At 31.8% G+C, this 18,667-nt stretch overlaps 1 protein-coding gene across 2 annotated transcripts; it reads right to left on the reverse strand.

The window, feature by feature from the left end:
- Positions 1–14,744: 14,744 nt before the first annotated feature.
- On the reverse strand, positions 14,745–18,354 carry LOC133699629 (protein NSP-INTERACTING KINASE 1-like). Of its 2 annotated transcripts, none has more exons than XM_062122961.1 (11): positions 17,844–18,354; positions 17,614–17,746; positions 17,403–17,474; positions 17,166–17,309; positions 16,980–17,051; positions 16,831–16,890; positions 16,638–16,735; positions 16,387–16,536; positions 15,951–16,292; positions 15,464–15,843; positions 14,745–15,359 (listed from the first exon to the last, which is right to left on the reverse strand). In XM_062122961.1, exons 1-11 carry the CDS (start codon positions 17,953–17,955, stop codon positions 15,039–15,041), a joined length of 1,884 nt encoding a protein of 627 aa, XP_061978945.1. In that variant the 5' UTR covers positions 17,956–18,354; the 3' UTR covers positions 14,745–15,038. The 2 variants fall into 2 exon arrangements, with proteins under 2 accessions (XP_061978945.1, XP_061978946.1); XM_062122962.1 differs by having other exon boundaries at positions 16,387–16,533; positions 17,844–18,344.
- Between the last annotated feature and the right edge of the window lie 313 nt (positions 18,355–18,667).

The raw sequence follows: 18,667 nt of genomic DNA on the forward strand, positions 1-18,667 counted from the left end.
AAGCATTTAAGATACTGATATCATGATGTCGCTTTTTTAGAACCTGAAAAGAAAAGCGATACAGTTGGGAAAGCAAGCGAGGTAATTGTATAACATAATAATATAATTATAATATATTTTGTGATAAATCATTCAGCATATCCTGAACTCTGTAAGCCTCACAGAAAAAAAATAAGTGTAATTGTTCAAAGCATTTAAGACGCTGGCATGATGATGTTTGTCTTTTCAAACTTCGACAGTAACAATATATTTTGCGATACAACGCAGAGACGATATATATATCTTGGCAAATATATTTTGCGATACAATGCGCGATACAATGCAGAGACGATATATATATCTTGGCGGAGAAAACCGTGGTTGGCGGAGAAAATCGTGGGGAAAGCTACAGTACTTTCCCCACGCGTTTTAGAGTTCTTTAATATATATATATATATATATATGCGTGCAGATGTGTTTTGAAAAAACCGAAAAAAAAAACTCGGATTATAACCCTAATCAAGATTAATAAATTGATTTTATTTTAATAAAACAATATAAAAAATTAGCAATGATAATAAATGAACAAAATATTTTTTAAAAAATAGACCACAATAATTTGAAAAAACCCTTTGGAAGTATGTAACTAGATAAAAAAAAAAACTTGGCTCGAATCAACTCGAGGTGGCATGATAAATATGTAATATAGGTTAACCCGCAAAACTCATGGCTCGGGTTATGAGATTATGATAACATGATAGAAAAGAAATTGAAAAAAATCACAATATCAATTTTTTTTTAAAAAATAAATGTCGAACAATGAAATCATAAAATAAAATGAACAAAAAAGAGGATGTCGAGTGATATTAACTATTCAAGAATGTGACTCGGGTCATTAGACCAGAAGAACCACATATGTAAAAAAATGTGAAGCTCAATTCCTAGTAAATCAAATATTGAAGGATGAAACTAGAAAAAAAAATCAATTAAATAAAAAAATCTAAAATAAAAAATAGCAAAAAAAAATTAAGATAAAAATCAAAATAAAAATAAATTAAATGGAAAGACCTTTTTCGTTTGAAATTGAAAAGAAAAAAATCTAACAAAAGGACAAAATCAAAATCAAAAGAATAAGGACCGAATTAATACACACACACACAATAAACTTGGATTGAATGATGAAAAAAACTATCAAAACTTTTACAAAATAGTGAAGAAAAAATATTAAAAATTAAAAAAATAATGACCAAATTGGAAAAGAAATATATATGACAAATTAGATTTGAAGGATTAAATTAAAAATAAATAAACCTTTAACCAAAGCATCAAGGAAAAAAAATATTAAAAATCAAGAGAATAAGGACTGCAGTTGAAATATTAAGAACAAATAGGATCAACCTATATTTTTTGGGTATGAGGGAGAAAAAAGAAGAAATAACGGTTGATCGGTGACAAACCACTCCACTATCGTCGACATGCGCCGCACTAGAAGGAAAAAAGACATGGTGACGTATCCAACGACATGGTAAAAGAGACTTCTCTTTTACTAGGAAATGTCACACACACCACTCAAAGTGTGCGAGTGTCTCCCATGTATTGGTACCCTAATAATTATATATAAAAAAAGACTTTAAGGAAAAGACAAAAAGGCCCTTAAATCTACAATTTATTTATTTATTTATCCTAAGGGCATACTTGTTTATTTACTATACATTATTAAATGTAAAGACATTTATACTCTTTTTGTTGGTTTTATTTTTTTTCTGTTATGAGGGTAATCATATCATTTTACTGTGCATAAAAAAATGGAAATTGCAATTATACCCCTAAAAAGCCTCTAATGATGAATGTGACATGTGAAAAAACCAAAACACTCGTAACATAAAGGTATTTTTTTTTTGGAAGAGCAAAAACATCATTTCACTATTGTACTAAAAAATACATTGATCTAAGTCCAAATAGTTTTTGTTTTAAATTTTTATTATTTTTTAACATACTTCCTTAAATAAAAACTCTTTAAACTTAAGACATATAGACTTAGGTCATCTCTAATAGAAGAGTTATATGGAGAGGAAACAAAAACTACTAAAATGGCTCTTTATTTGTTGATTTAGAGTCTTCAAAGGGATAGCTATATGGGATGCTAAAATCAATGAAGATCCATTACTATATGTTTTTTTAGGAAAGCCATAAAATGAAGGGGAAATTTTAATTGTTTTTTTCTCTTTAAACTTTCGATCTCTCTTTTCTCATTCTATGTAAAATACAAAATAGATAGTCGAAATGCCATTTTCCATTGAAGTACCCCATAAGGAAAAAAAAACAAAGAAAAAGCTAAATTACACTATTTAAACTGTCATATTGACAAATTGACTCTTTAAAATAGAAGGAAGGGGGAGAGGGAGAGGAAGAGAGAGGGAGTGATAAATACAAATGTTCTAAATACCCTTAAATGAGAGCTTCAACATATATTTATAAAAGGATTTTTACAAACATGGCTGACAAGATGCACAAGCATCTCTTATAAAAGCAAACTAAAGTAAATACACACTAGATAACATAAAAGTAAAATATAGAAATGAATTGACTACTTTAACATACAATACTTACAAAAGTAGTGAAAAACAAAAGATTTTACAATATCATTAAAAAATATAAAACCATGATTATCAGATCTTATGCTTTTGATAGCTAGGTTAAAGGAGAATTCTCAAGAGCTTGAGTCATCATCATTAACATTATCTTTTGAAGGTGAATTATCTTGATCATATAGATTAAAAAGACAATTCACGTGATTCTTATATTCCACTGGAAATACTATATTGAGAAAATCATGGTAAGTACTTGGAATAAAAAAATATTGATCCAAAGTAGTAGTGATGAGATTCAAGTAACACCAAGAGATCCATTAGAAGTTCCAATTGGTCTAGTGATAAGATTTAGGGTTAAGATGTTCAAAAAGACTTTCAATGGACTTCTTTAAGACACATGGGCCAAGACGGATTTCAAGAAGATATTAAATAATGAAAAACAAGCATTGATTAACTTAATTCATATTCAAGAAGTGCTTGTTAGTAGGCATTCAAATATTAAAAAAAATTGAAATAAAAATATTCCAATTTATCAATTTTAACCTTTGGCTATTGTTTTGGTCATACCTGAAGATACAAAATGAATTTTAATATGATTCTAGTTCCATTGGAAAGTAAACATCCATAGATTTCCAATAATATATGACATGCCTTTTAATTCATTAAGACAAGAGATAATCATGCGTTTTAATTTGGGTTTCGATTTATCAGCTTATTACAAAAAATATGTTAGTCTTATTTAAATTAGTTAGACTATTGTTTTATTTATATTTAGTTATTATTAGGCTTTTTAGAGATATTAAGGCCTATATTTAAATTTGAGTTCATTGAATTATTATTATTATTATTATTATTATTATTATTATTTATAAGGTTTATCATTATCCATTAAAGATATCCTTTTAGACTTAGGATTTTCTTTAGTATAAATACTCTTTTGTAGAAACCTTTAGAGGTTAGACTATTTTAAAAGAGACTATTTTTAATTAAAAAAAATTGGTATTTTTTGTTATTTTTTATGTGGTTGAGTGATTCCCATAATAAGTTTTTGACTAAACTCTTCAAAGGATTGATCAACTTTGTTGTATCTTTATACTACTCATTCGTGTCTTTTCATAGATGTAGGGTGATGGTGATCATTACGTATAACTTTGATTCTCCAAGACAGATTCTTGTTAGGTCAAGTTGGAAACCATTCAAATCTAATTTTAGCGTATTCTGGGAGGTGTCCACATCAGGTGGTGTCTAGCTGGTTGAGTAAAGCCATGTGATAAACTAAATGATGCCACTGTATATATGTCATCTGAGGCATTTGAACACAATTATAATTATGACATCTATGATCGAATATGTTATAGTCTTATAATTGTCTATTTGAGAGATCGCTTGTTGTTGATTCTTAATGGAGTCAAAGTTTTTGAACCATTTGTTTTTAGAACAAGAGGGTCATCAGGTCTAAAATGAGCTAGCTGACATTGAAAGAGAAAAGCTAAAAGATTTTGCTTAGAAAATATACAACCAATCTTGTATATATAGGATAGGTAAATCCAAAATAACAATACAGATTATGTAAACAATAAGTGATTTTGCAGAGAGAATAAAGTAAGAAAGGGATAAGTGAAGTCTATGATAGGAGGCTAAAAGTTACAACTACTGAGAACATATTTACAAAGGAGAATAGAATGGATTTGTTAAAGAGTGACAAAAAACGATCCATTAAATACTTATCAAGAATGAGGATTTTTTTTCATCATGAGAGAGGATGGACTGGATGACTTGAAATAAAACATGAGAAAAATAATAGATTTTATATTAGGATTTATGGGAGTTTTAGATAATAGGTTAGGAAGAAATTTATATATTTCTTTGACATGTTTAATTTCAAACAATGCATGTCAAACCACTGTTTCTATTAGAGAAATTGTGATTGAGAGAGGAACTTTTTCTTGGTTTTTAGTATTTTTAGGAAACTGGACATATCCATTTCAATATGAAAATAGTGTCATGCTCAATGTGGGATTCAAACTCTTCAATTCCTTGTTTGACTGCTAGCATTTCTTTGAAAGTGAAATGATAGTGAAAATTAGAGTTCTTAAAAGCTACACTCTTGTACCATAGATTCTATATTAACCATTCTTTTTCTTTATTAGACTACTTCCCAAAAATAATTGCTAACACCATTTACAAGATTCTTTTCTATTAGAAATGACCTATAAGGGTGGAAGTTATTAAGCTAGTTGTTCAAGTTGTTGAAATGCATTGGTATGAATAATAGACCACTACAAGAATTCCTTTATAAGCAAACAGGACTATATATTTTTGTGTTGGAAAATATAAGGAATGAAATAAAAATAATATACTTAGCAATGCCTATAAATTGTTATACTTTTTTTTTTAAGATTATGAATATAGAAGTCTAGCAAAGCTTTAGTTATATATGGTTGAAGCACTATCTCACCTTCTTTGATGTTAAGGCTTAAAACATTTAATGAAGGGCCTGTCAATTTGTATTTTTTTATGAGAAAGCATAATAACATAATGTTGAATGATGGTATGAAATTAGTTTAGAAGTGCATTATGAAGAGGATGAGAATAATAATATGTCATTTATGTTAACAACTATTGAATGAATGATTAGTTGGAAAATCTTTGTCATTGCTTTTTGGAATTTTAAAAAGGAGTTTTTCAATCTGAAAGGCATTATTATCCACTAGTGGTGACTATTTGGTACATAAAAGGCAGTTTTATGTTGGTCACTTAGTTGGATGCCTAGCTATTAGAACCCAAGCTTTAGATCAAATTTAGAGAAGATGGTAGCATTTGGCAATTTCTAAAGAAGAATTTATTTTCATAGAAAAGAAAATTTGAGATTGAAAAGAAAGGCATCGAGGGGCTTGTAGTCAATACTAAATCTTGGTTTTCCTCTCACTTGTTCTACTCAATTATTGATATAGAAGGCTTAACATACCTACTAGGAATTTAGGTCTTCAATGATATTGTGTTTTTTTAGTTTAACTAGTTCCTGAGGAGCAATATTCCTATGATCTGAAGTTATTATCTATTGAGTTTGTTTGATTGATGTTTTCATTCCTTTTGATTGGGAAGGTAATAAAGAATTTTGGATTAGTTCTTAGAGGCTTAGGACACTTTTAAAGAAATTTTGAGTGAGAATTTACACAAGAAGTTTGGATAATCTACGAGGTGAAGGCTTTAAATGTTTCTATTGAGAATAAATTAGGAATTCATGTAGAGTATGACTTTTATAAAGAAGACCAGAAGCACTTCAATGTAGTTTATTGAATTATTGGATGATATCGAACCTTATGAGAAGATCTTTGGTTGGAAGATGAGAGCCAAAAAGTATATAAGTAACCGAGTATCCAAGAAAGACTTTGATCAGAATAGGTTTTGATATTTCATTGATGATGAAAATTTAACCATTCGCAGCTTAAACTACCTTGTATCTGTCCAACTTAATGTACCTTGTATGTTTCCTCCTAATAGTGAGGACAAAGAACCAAAGGTTTGGCTATAGAGCTTGTTGCACCAATGTCAAAGAATGCAATAACCTAAATGGGCTTTGCATATTTCTCAATGAGAACTTGATTTTTTTCTAGAGAAGTTGGGCATGTTGCAAAAATATCAAAAGTGAATTTTGGTGAAGCTGCATCTTCTTTTTCAAGCAATGATTCAATATCTATATCTGAATAATGTAAAAAAGAATAGAAATTCTTTTGAGGATCTTGCCTTGTTTTTCTGCTATAAACATGACTTGGAAAAATGATCTTTTTTTCTCTTTTCATATATAAAACATTGATTTGACTTTTTCTTTCCATGTCTTACTTTTCTTTTAAAGAATTGCTATTTTTTTAATTGTATTTCTACTTAAATTTACCTAGATGGGATGAATGCTTAGATGATACTTCTTTCTATAGTCTTAAAAGTATTGTTTTTTTACAACCAATTTGGACGTTTGTTTTTTTATAAGAATTTTCAATTTTAAGATGATGAAGTTGTTGCATATCTTCATCTGGTTATGCAAACTCTTAAGACATTTGATAGCCATCTAAAATAAATTGTTCAAGAATGAAAAAGGCTAATTGGACATTAAGAGCAAAGATTTCTATGTTTCTTTACCGAGAGTATCTAAGAGAGAATGCAAAAGGGATTGTTCGAGGTTGACATATTCGCTTATTACATAGTATTTATTGGACATTTCATAATAATATTTCTCTAAATCATGAAGCTTGAAAGAGCAATGCTTCATTTAGAGGTATTTTTATCTTGCATGAGACTAGTAATAGACCTAATCACTAAGGAATGTTTTATGTATGCCACCAATAAATTCATCCATGGTCATGTTTTTATCATTTATTACCGATAGACACCAAGACCAATCCAATATTGATGAAGTATGCCTTGAAACCTAGTGGTAAACAGGGAGTAGAAATTTATGAGATTATCTCTTGATATATTCCATGTAATTGTTAGCTAAGCATGGAATTTATAAAATCTATTACCTTTTTCATACTGAGATATCATCCAAAGTAAAACATGTTAACTTTTTGTCTCAATTTAACTCCCAAATATGTTTAATTTTTTTTTTCAATTGGGTACTTTTGTTGGCATTTCATAGTATATTGTATCCAAAATCTATATTTATGCATGATAAATTATACTGTTTTAGAGAGAGTTAAAAGTGATTTGTTACAAATTTGTGCACAATTTGGATCAAAAACTTGGTTGTGAATTTTTGAAAACTCTGGAGATTAATTGAGTTTTAAAAAGAAGAAGATGAGTTTAATTAAGATGTGGATTATAATCCTAGGGGTTAAATTGAGGCTTCTAAAAAAGAAAAGGAGGAATTTAGTTATCGGTAATTGAGTGATGCGTCAGGTAAACATGTGGAAAATAATGTACATACTAAAAGTGAACACCACATGACAAGAGTTGAGGTATTGGAATGAAAACTTAACTTTTAGCATGTAATTATCAATATGCAATGGTAGGGGATAAGCACTGAAGTTTTTCGAAGGCTCAACACTTTACAAGAAAAATGTATGTTTAGCCATAAGAAAGTGATCACATCGTTATGATCTTCTGATATTAATGTTATTAATAACATGGAAATGGAGAGGAAAAAAGAAATATGTCTATTAAAAAATGAAGGATAGGTTTTCAAGGCAGAATTTACTTGCAATAATTTTGCTCAATAAGCTTATAAAGATTGAATCCTAAAGGTTTTTCTTGTTCTTGATGATGCTTCAATTTGGTATTTATTTTCCTAATCCTAAATAATCAATGTTTTAAAATGAATTTTATACATTATTAATGATGAGAATTTATTTAAGGTGAAGGTTTACACATACACACATCGTCATTGCATTTTTTATAAGACTTAAATAAAGATATCATGAAACATGAATTCAATGGAAATGTGAACATACTCAATAATTAAATAGTAATTTATTAAAATTTAGTAGCATCTTGTCCTCTTTAAATTAGGATTTTTTTATATGAGTTTTAAAAAAACTTCTTGTTTTAAGTTGTCCATAATTAAACTTTTTCACATCTATTTCAATTCGAAAAACTTGTTGTCACCATTTATTAATAAAAGAAATGGCCGCACTAACAAGCATTATTAATAAAAGAATCAAGATTAAGATCAAATATCAAATATCAAATCCCTTTTTCATAAAGAGGTCCAATAATTTTGTAACTTTTAACCCCAACATAATAGTAATGTGTTCTTTGATTTATCATGTATCCTTGAATAAATCTATATATATAAATAAAAAAAATATCAAACATAAAAAACTAAATAAAACCATGAATGTTAGATCATACAAAAATAATCCATAATTATCATCTAGATTTGTTGAAAAAGTTAGAGAACAACAAGGAGGGAGAAAGAGGGTTATTGTCGGTGTAGTTTTCATCCATGACAACCCTAAAAAATATAATATGAACTAAATTAGATCTGAATTTTGCAATAAAATGACTACTGATTAGTTTTGTGAGACCAAATATATCTCTTAAATCGTATATCAAGTTGAGGTAAAAATTTACAGGAAGATACTAAACACATGGGATTATATTGTGTTATAAATTTAGATTAATCGGAGTTCAGTTATATATTATTTAAATTAGTTGAAGTTGTTGTTACTGTTTTGGTAGATTTGTCAACAAAGTGTTCATTCTTAGCTATTTTTAGCGTAATTAATTCATACTTGTAATGGGTTATTTAATCCATACCTATTTTCAAGTATATATAAATCTGTTACTACATAAAGAAAAAAACATACAAAAAACATATTTTATTTCCTTTGTCTTTTCTTCTTGTTCTTTTAGAGGTTTAGAGGGCTTAGTCGTATCCTAAATATGTTGTTTCTGTATGAGACAAATAAACACTTTAAAGACAGTATTTTCACGCCTCTAAGTTTTATTTGCTTAACATCAATTTATAAATTATATGTTCATTAAATGGATGTTAAGTCGATTTTTTTAAACGAAGATTTAAATGAGAAAGTGTATATGGAGCCACTCGAGGGTTTTATACTTCTTGAAAATGAGAAAATTTTATAAATTGGTAAAGTCTTTATATGGTTTAAATCAAACTCCAAAACAATGGCATGAGAAGTTTGATAGTGAAATTTTGTTAAATGGTTTTCATCACAAAGATATCGATAAATGTATTTATTCCAAATTTACAAAAAACTTCAATGTGATTATTTGTCTCTACGTAGATGACATACTAATCTTTAGCACTGATATGATTGGAATAGTTGAAATCAAAAGGTATCTTACTTCTATTTTTAAAATGAAAGATCTTAGTGAAGTAGATATAATTTTAAGTATCAAAGTTAAAAAACATAGTAGTGGCTATGCACTTAATTAGTCATATTATATTGAGAAAATGCTTGATAAGTTTAAGCATCTTATTATAAAGGAGGTAAATACCCATATTTGACTCTAATTTGAAGTTAAACGATAATTGTGATAAAATAATAGCACCACTAGAATATGCTGGTGTCATTAAAAATATTATATATGTTATGTATTGTACAAAATTAAATATATTATTTTACTATATGCAAGTTATCAAGATATACAAGCAAGTCAAATACAAATAATTAAAAGACTATTGTAAGAGTCTTTGATTATCTCAAAAGAATGATCAATTTGGGCTTGTTTTATTCTATTTTTTCAGCTGTATTAGAAGGATATTGTGATGTAGGTTGGTTAACTAGTTCGAGTGATAATAAATCCATATTATGATGGATTTCCTCACTTGGATGGGGTGCAATATCTTAGGCATATAAAAAACAAACATGCATCTCTCATTCTACTATGGAATCAAAATTTATTGCTATGATTGTTGCAGGTAAAAAAGCATAATGGATAATTATAAGAAATCTATTATTAGATATCAAGTTGTGGTTTCAACCTCTATGAGTATTTTTCTGTAAAGCTTTCATCTCCTCTTGTATATCTTGTGCCCATTTAGAATTGATTAAGGCTTCCTCCATATTATTTGAAATGTGACAGTAAGATAATGTTTCCATAAAGGTCCTAATAGGATTAGATAATGTTTCTGTGAAGGTCCTAATAGGATTAGATAAATGTTGAGTAGACACATAATTACTAATAGGGTATTTGGACCTTTTTTTATATACCAGGAAAGTACCTGTTATATGGCTTTCCTTGGTTGTGTCTGAAAGGCAACACATATTCCACAAGAGCATTCAAGTTAGTAGTAAATTGAGGAGTGGAAGGAGAGCTTACCTTAGGATTGTTCTTAGTTGAGATTCAAGTATTATAAAGAGAGGGGATTCTTGAGCTTCTTGATTTATAAGCTCTCTATTAATCATGACCTCTTCACCATGATGTATTCCATCAACTTTGGTTCCATGCTCTATAGTTTGTCTAGTGGCCAAAGCTACTAAATTGTCAATAGTAAGTGGAGTCGTGGTTATAGTTAAAGCCATGATTGGACCAAGGGCTGGATTATCATCAATGGTTAAAGCTACTAGATTGTCAACAGTAGTAGAGGAGTCATGGTTGTATTTAGAGGCATCATGTACCAATTCAACTCTTCATTCATAGACTCTTATTGAAGGACCGAATTAGATACCATAGGAGAATAAAAATGCTCAAATTCAATAAAAGAAGCATCCATGGTAGTAGAAAGTCTATTAGTAGTAGGATCAAAGCATTTATAGCCTTTTAATGTAGTCCATAGACCAGGAACAAACATCTAACAACATATAGATCAAGTTTGGAATGCTAATTTTTATGAAGGTGAATAAAAACCACACACCCAAACACCCAAGGTTGGAGCATTAACATAATAGGTAAAGAAACATGAGAAAAGAGCACTTACAAGGAAGTTTTAAAGTGCAAGACTTTAGAGGGAATTCAGTTGAGCAAGTATACAACTCCACTTACAGTGTCATCCCAATAGCGAGTTATAACATTTGTGCCATGAAGAAGAGCATGGGTTATCTCCAAGATATGATGATTTTTTTGTTTGGTGATGTTGTTTTACTATGGGGTTTTGCGCACATGAGGTTTTATGAAGGAGACCTTGTTGCTTAAAATATGCATTGAAATGATGGTTGATAAACTTCCCTCCATTATTTGACGAAAGAACTTGAATCTTGGTTGAAAATTGATTTTGAATCATAGCATGAAAAGCTTGGAAAATTGGAAACACCTTATCTTTTGTCTTCATCAGGTAAAGCCATGTCATTCGAGTGTAATCATTGATAAATATTATAAACCAATGATAACTAGATATAGTAGTTCGTAGGAAAGGTCCCCATACATCAGAATGTATTATAGCAAAAGGAATAATACTTTTATTCAAACTTGCATAATAATGGGTTTCATGTATCATAATTAAACTTAACATTTGTTAATTATAAGAATAAATTTAGAAATAAATGTCTTGAATATTAGAATGATGGATACGCCAAGTGACAATGCCATACCCATATTTCCCTTTATTTGCTATTGATGTGGTGATGTACGTGATGTGTTATCCCTATGTTGAAATCATCTAAGTAGTATAACCTCCCCTCTTAGTATCACGTCTAATAATCTCCTTACTGAGAACATCCTGAAGGAAACAAAAACTAGAATAGATCAATACCACACAATTGAGTTCTTTAATTTCATGACTTATAGACATTAATTTTTTTGATAATGAAGGAATAAGAATATTATAGGATAAAGAGAGCGAGGGTGATTATAACATTGTTCCATCTCCTATGATTAGATAAGAAACTCTATTTGCATTCACAATACAAGTCCTTCATGGTTGAGTTGTATATGAGAAGTCCTTAGGATCAAAAGCCATATGGTATGTAGCTCCAAAGGTAAATAATCCATACACTTGCATCATGAGAATTAAAATTACAGAAACCTTATCCTAAGTAACATTGTTCCATAGAGGTGGAGAAATCGGTTATAGGGATAAGTGAGAGTTGAGGCTTTGTTTTGACTAATGTAGCTTTAACAATGCCTTCCTCAAGTGTTGTGATGTCTCTTTTCTTCATAGCTTATAATTAATGCTACCATTCAAGATACCCATTCAACTTGAAGCATGTTTCATGAGTGTGTTTAGTGTTTCTACAGTGTGTGCACTTTCCTCCATCAAATGGGCCCTTTGACTTGGAGGATGACTTGTGTTTCCTTATCACTAATGTTGGTCATTGGACAAATTTCTAGCCTTTGGTAGCTATAATAACACCGCTGGTTATAATTTTTGTCTTTGATGTCATTACCTCTAAACATGAGCATAAGCCTACTTAATTATGGTAAATGGCTTTAGTTGGAATATATCACTCTGACTATTATTGAGTCGGTCATCCAATCCATCCAAAAAAATATAATTTTTTTCCTCTTGTAGCAAAGAGTTATATTTTTTTATATTTGTTGCACAATCTATGGGGTTAGGGCATTGAAAATCTATCTCATGCCACAACCCTTGTAAATCATTATAGTATTTTTCAATTGATCCTCCCCTCTATTGCATCCAAGTTACTCTACATCAAAGGTCATAAACTTGTGAAGTATCAGTTCCATTAAAATATATAGTAGCAATGGAGTTCCAAACATGTTTGGCTGTTGGAAAGCAAATGAAAATTGTGACAAGTGATTCATCCATTGAATTGATCAACCATCCTTTCACTATGGAATTCTTAGTACACCATTTACATAATGTCGGGTCTGTTTCAAGTGGCTGAGGTAAGTCTCCATTAATATATCCTAGTTTGTCCTTGCATGAGATGTACATCTCAGCCTCCTAGGATCATAGGGCATAGTTGGACCAATCCAACTTGATGCTGATCAGTATTGTAGAGGAATCGATGATAGGTGACCATAGGGTATAGTTGGATCAATCCAACTTGATGCTTATCAGTGTTGTAAAGGAATCAATGATAGGTAATTGTGATGTAGCATGGGCTTTTGTCAAAACCTCTATCATTTTAGTCATGAGGTTGTCAAGAATGAAAAATGTGGAAGTGTTCGGTAATTGTATCAATTTGTGGAATTAGTCATGGAGTTTAGGTTATTTGGTTTCTTTTCTTGGTCATGTCATAGAAATTTCAAAATCATTGCTCTAATTTCATGTCAAATTTAATAAAATTTCATTTTTGAATTCAATATTTCCTTTTGAACCAAATTATAAAATATATAGATACAAGGGGAGATATTTTAAAGATCTATTATTAGCACTACAATATGCATGGCTAAAATTATAGCTGACCCTTAAACAAAGAGCTTTAACGCATTTAGCTAATATTTTTATTTTAATGCGACCGAATTACTCACTCTAACATCGTTTATCTTAAATAAATAAATATTCTTTAATTTTACTGATTTGAGAATCAATAAATTGATTCACCAATCTCAATATCATTCGCATCGTAAAGCCCATCATAGAATCTCAAAAAAGAAAAAAAGAAAAAGGGTGTTTCCAATGTATAATATGAAAAAAGTTAAATACCTCATATCTTCTAATTATATAGTGAAAATGAAAGACTGAAGAATAATGGTTTTGCCTTTCTCCGTACACTTGCCATTTGTGTGTTTATAACAACTAGAAAATACTTTTTTTTTTCCCTCAACTTTGTTAGGATTTATATTATCTCCTGTATAGTAATTTTGTGAAAAGCCTATGTTTAACCCAGCACCAAAAAAAGGGGCCTTAGTTTGCCCAACTTTTTTCTCCCATCAAATTCTCAAGGTTTTCTAGTTATGACATTATATTCCCAGTTCCTTTACTAGGTTGCCGTCAAGAATTAAGAGTTTTTTATATTATATGTTTGGGCTTCTAGTATGTTTTCATGTCAATGTCTTGCTCAGTTGTCTGAATCTATCGTTGAAATGTATAGTTGGGCTCTACAGATTCTGACCAAAAGGAGCATATGAGAGAATATAAAAAAAGAAGGCAAGGATGGATTTTTAGAGAAGAACTGCTAGTTTAGTTCCTGAATGGAACTCTTTGGCTCTACTTCTTCTTTGCTGCAGAATTATGTTTCTGGTATTTGTTCCTGGAAATTTGATCTTCTTAATAATTCTTCTATCATGTATCAGCATGAATTAAGCCGAGCTGCCTGCCGATTCCTCACATACTGAATTGCTTTCTCAAGATGCAAAAACTCGTCCTCCTGTCATCGAAGCGAGTGCCAGACAATTTAAAATAACCAAACAACAACAGGAGGCATACTTGTCCTTTGTCATATGGCAGAGAGAAGTAGAGTTCTTGTGCCAGAAGTTACGTAAGCTTCAAGGAGGTTGATCCCTCGTAATGGCAAACAGAACGTTGGGAAGAGGTCACCACAATGTTTGAATCAATGAGGCATGTGAGATTCAGGGCATCAATGAGGCATGTGAGAATTCAGGGCAATTACAGTAACCAGCAAACTGACAGTTTTGACTCTAATGATGAAGATTGCAAGATTTTAATGAGGAATTGGATGTGTCTTATGATTCAGAAACAGAGAGTGAAGCAGAAATTGTTGGCGGCGATGCAGAAAGTAATGTTGATCTTGTAGGAAAGGGAGGGAGCCTTGCCTCATTAAAGGCTTCTTTTGAAACATTTAAATTACCTTTTGATAACATTGTTCTACATCCATTTCATTCATATATATATAATGCACAAAATTAACTCACAAACTAAATTGGATCCTCATAGCATTGTCACTCGGTGGCGATACAAATACATGGATTTTTCAGTAGTGTCAGTTTCTCAATACAGGATCTGTACAATTTGATGAAAACATCAAAGCCCTTTGGAGCTTCGATTATACTACTATAATACAACAAAAGAACCCTCAATCATTAAAATACTATCACAAAACAGCTTCTCCTATAACTTGATCTTCCATTCTAAGTCTCTTCAAAATAGAAAAAGAAAAGAAAGGGAAATATATATATTAAAAATTTTTTGTAAGGAATTCACCTTGGACCAGAGAGCTCCATTGCCTGGACTAGTAATGAAGAGTCATCAGTGAGATCAGAATATCGATCCGACGAGGAGAACTCGTGGGGTTTGGACTTAGTTGCTTCTGCTCTTTGAGAAGCTTCCCATCTCTCTGCAAGACCATCTCCTTCAAGCATTCTGACTACTTCAGACATTTTGGGTCTATGGCTAGGAAGGTATTGGGTGCTCAAGAGGGCAACTTGTACCATTTCTTCAAGCTCAATTCTATCATAATTTCCCTTTATATCCTTGTCTACAAGCATTTCAAGCTTTTTCTCTTGATGAATTTTCTTTACCTGCAATCATAATCAACAATTGTCAGAGAACTGAATTCCAGACGGTAGAACAAAGGTTTCTAAAGCACCCAGAGGCAGCATGATTATAAGTAGATTGTACTCACCCAGTCTAGCATGGCTCCTTTCTGGTTCGCTGCCTTGCCAAATTCTATTGCTCTTTGGCCTGTGATTAATTCAAGAAGCAGAATTCCGAATCCAAAAACATCAGTTTTCTCTGAGGATTGACCAGTCGAAAGATATTCAGGTGCTATATGCCCAACGGTGCCTCTGACAGCAGTCGTGACATGTGAATCTTGGTGATCTAAAAGCTTTGCCAACCCAAAATCACCTACTACAGCCTCACAATAATCATCAAGTAATATATTTGCAGCCTTAACATCCCTGTGGATTATCTTTGGATCACACTGCTCATGGAGGTACAATAGTCCCCTCGCAGCTCCTAGAGCAATTCTCTTCCTGGTGCCCCAATCCAAGACTGGTTTGCCTGCCACAAATAATAAGGATCATCACTTTAGCTACTCAAAATATTCACTTTACCAATTTAGGTTAGTGGTATTGACAATCTTAGCAACAGAAATCAAATTATACTACCTTTGAGACGCAAAGCTACGCTGCCATTGGACATGTATGGATAAACTAGAAGTCTTTCTGTTGGTGTCATACAAAATCCATAGAGCCTAAGGAGGTTCCGGTGCACTGCTAAGCTGATCATCTCAACTTCAGTTTGGAATTGAATCTCTCCTCCAATGGCATTGCCATCTTTAAGCCTCTTGACAGCTACAACAGTCCCATCATGGAGAATCCCTTTGTACACAATGCCAAAACCTCCCTTTCCAAGTATGTTCTTATTGCTAAAATTGTTTGTCGCAATCTGAAGTTCCCTAAACTGGAACCTCCTCAAGTTTCCAAGAGAAACTTCCTCATGCTGGCGATCTGATGAGCCACGGAGTTGCATCATTGATTACTATAAGGACTAATTACCATAGCAAGTAATCAGTGAAATTGAAGGGTTATATATGTTACACACCTTTGACATCGAAAAACGTCGGTTGATTGTGCCTTCGCCTCCACCACAAAAATAATCCAAACACAAGAATGATAAGTGAGGCAGAACCAACGCTTGAGCCAAATGCAACAGCTATTTTGTGACTCTTTGGTTTGTTTGAAGGTAGAGCTGCTTAAGATGTGATGAGATTACTATGAGGAGCAATCCAAAGCAAGTAGCAAGTTATGAATCGAGCATCACTGAATCAGGATAGAAAATTCCAGTTTCCTTACTTTGTGTGCTATTCAAGTTCATGGACATTGGCATTAGTGTTGTCCCAAAGCATTCTGGTTCAGAACCTGTTGGGCAGATTAGAGGGTTTCCAGCAATGCTGCGAGAAAAAGAAATGCAACAGAAGATACATTCAAAGGTTGGCCTTCAAATTCACTATTCTGAGAAAGCGAGAGGAAGAGGGGGGAGATTTACCTGAATGTTTTGGTAGGAAATCTTGGTACAGGGCCACTCAGGTTATTGAATGACAAGTCACTGAAATCCACAGACAAAAACACTTTTGAGTACACATTTTAATCAGGTTATAAATCTCTGGTTTACAAGAATAGGGTCAAGATACATACAGTAACACAAGCTGGGTCATGTTAGCCAATGACAATGGGAATTCTCCAGAGAGACTGTTATTATTTAGCCTCCTAATCCAGTTCAAACAACCCAAATTAAAATTAGATCCAAAGGACAGAGATTCTTCAAGATGCAACAGCGAAGTACTTGAGCTTGATATTGTGATTGCAAAATTTCAAACTCACATGTATTCTAGACTCCTCAGATGGCCTAAAGAGGAAGGAATTTTCCCAGTAAAGAAATTATCAGAAAGATCAAGTGTGTGAAGCTTTGAGAGCCGTGCTATCTCTGCAGGAATGGGTCCTGTAATATTATTGCTTTGCAGGAGCCTGAAAATACATATAACATCCCAAAAGTTAAGACCAGTGACATATAAGGAACACTCTTCAAACTTTAGAATCCATTTGTTTCTGATTACTCACACGGTCTGAAGATTTGTCAAGTTGCCAATAGTTGGAGAAAGAGTTCCAGATAAATTCTGGCTAGGAGTTCCCCTGCAACAAGACAATTTCAGCAACCTCAATAAATGATCGTTTGTTGTTTCCTTACAGCTAACTCATATTGGTTTCTTAACATTCATGCTATGTCTTGAAATTTTTGTACTATGAAAATACAAGATTGTAGAGGACTTACAGGCCAATGACAAGACTCTCAGGAGAGCAAGTTACCATGGTCCAGCTACATGGATCAACAGCATCTCCATCCCAATTATCAAGAACCCCATGAGGATCATGTAAAGAAGCTTTTATTCCGATTAAAGCTTGAACTGAAATATAGACACCATCGTCAAAATAAATAAAAAAAACCTTCCATTTTTCTTCATATTTGAAGCTGAAGAAAAAAAGAAAGAATCTTGAAGTTACCTTCATAATTTACTCCTTTAGGAGACAACAATCCATTTGCAGTGGTCGAAAACCACAAGAAAACCACAAAATGGAGACCAACTTCTCTTATCCTCATTGCCATTGAAGTCATGAAGGGCGCAAGAACCACAAACCAAAAAAGAAATGCTAAATTTTTCAGCTAATAGCAACTGCTTTAGGTACTAGCAAAAGCAACTTTCAAATCGGATTACTTTTGCTCAAGGTAATCCTTAGATTAGAACCCACTCCCTGCTTTACAAGCCAGAAATCCATTCACCAAAATCTTGCTTGTGTCAGAACCAAGAAAAGAACCAGTTTTTTGGTTGTATAAAGGGGACTAGCATTAGCATGCTTGTCATTGAGTCAGTATAGGTTAAGGAAATCAATATATATATATATTAAACGCACCAAACGTAATTAAATCTAGGCAATATTCTTAAGGGAAGGAGAGAAATGGAAATTCCCATTTCTGAGATAATCATGCATTGGCCTGGAAAGCATATATACTATTGAATTTTATATTCCTCACCACAATTGTAACAAGCAAATTAAAAGGGAACAACGCATGAGTGGAATTATAATTATTATAAAACCTCAAACATTTTTTAATGTTTGTAGGCATAGTGAAACCAAAATTCTTTCTGGGTTAGTGAGTCATCAGTCATCTTATTACCTAGAGATGGGTTATGCAAATGTTGTTGTACTTTGTACCAAAAACAAATACAACAACAGGAGGAGTATTGTCATGTCTGTGTGTACTTTACTAGGTTATGCATGGTTATCAACAAAAAAATAAAAAAATAGGGCAGAAAGAGAAAGAGGGT

The sequence above is a fragment of the Populus nigra genome, chromosome 7, assembly GCF_951802175.1.
Source record: "Populus nigra chromosome 7, ddPopNigr1.1, whole genome shotgun sequence".
NCBI lineage: Eukaryota > Viridiplantae > Streptophyta > Magnoliopsida > Malpighiales > Salicaceae > Populus > Populus nigra.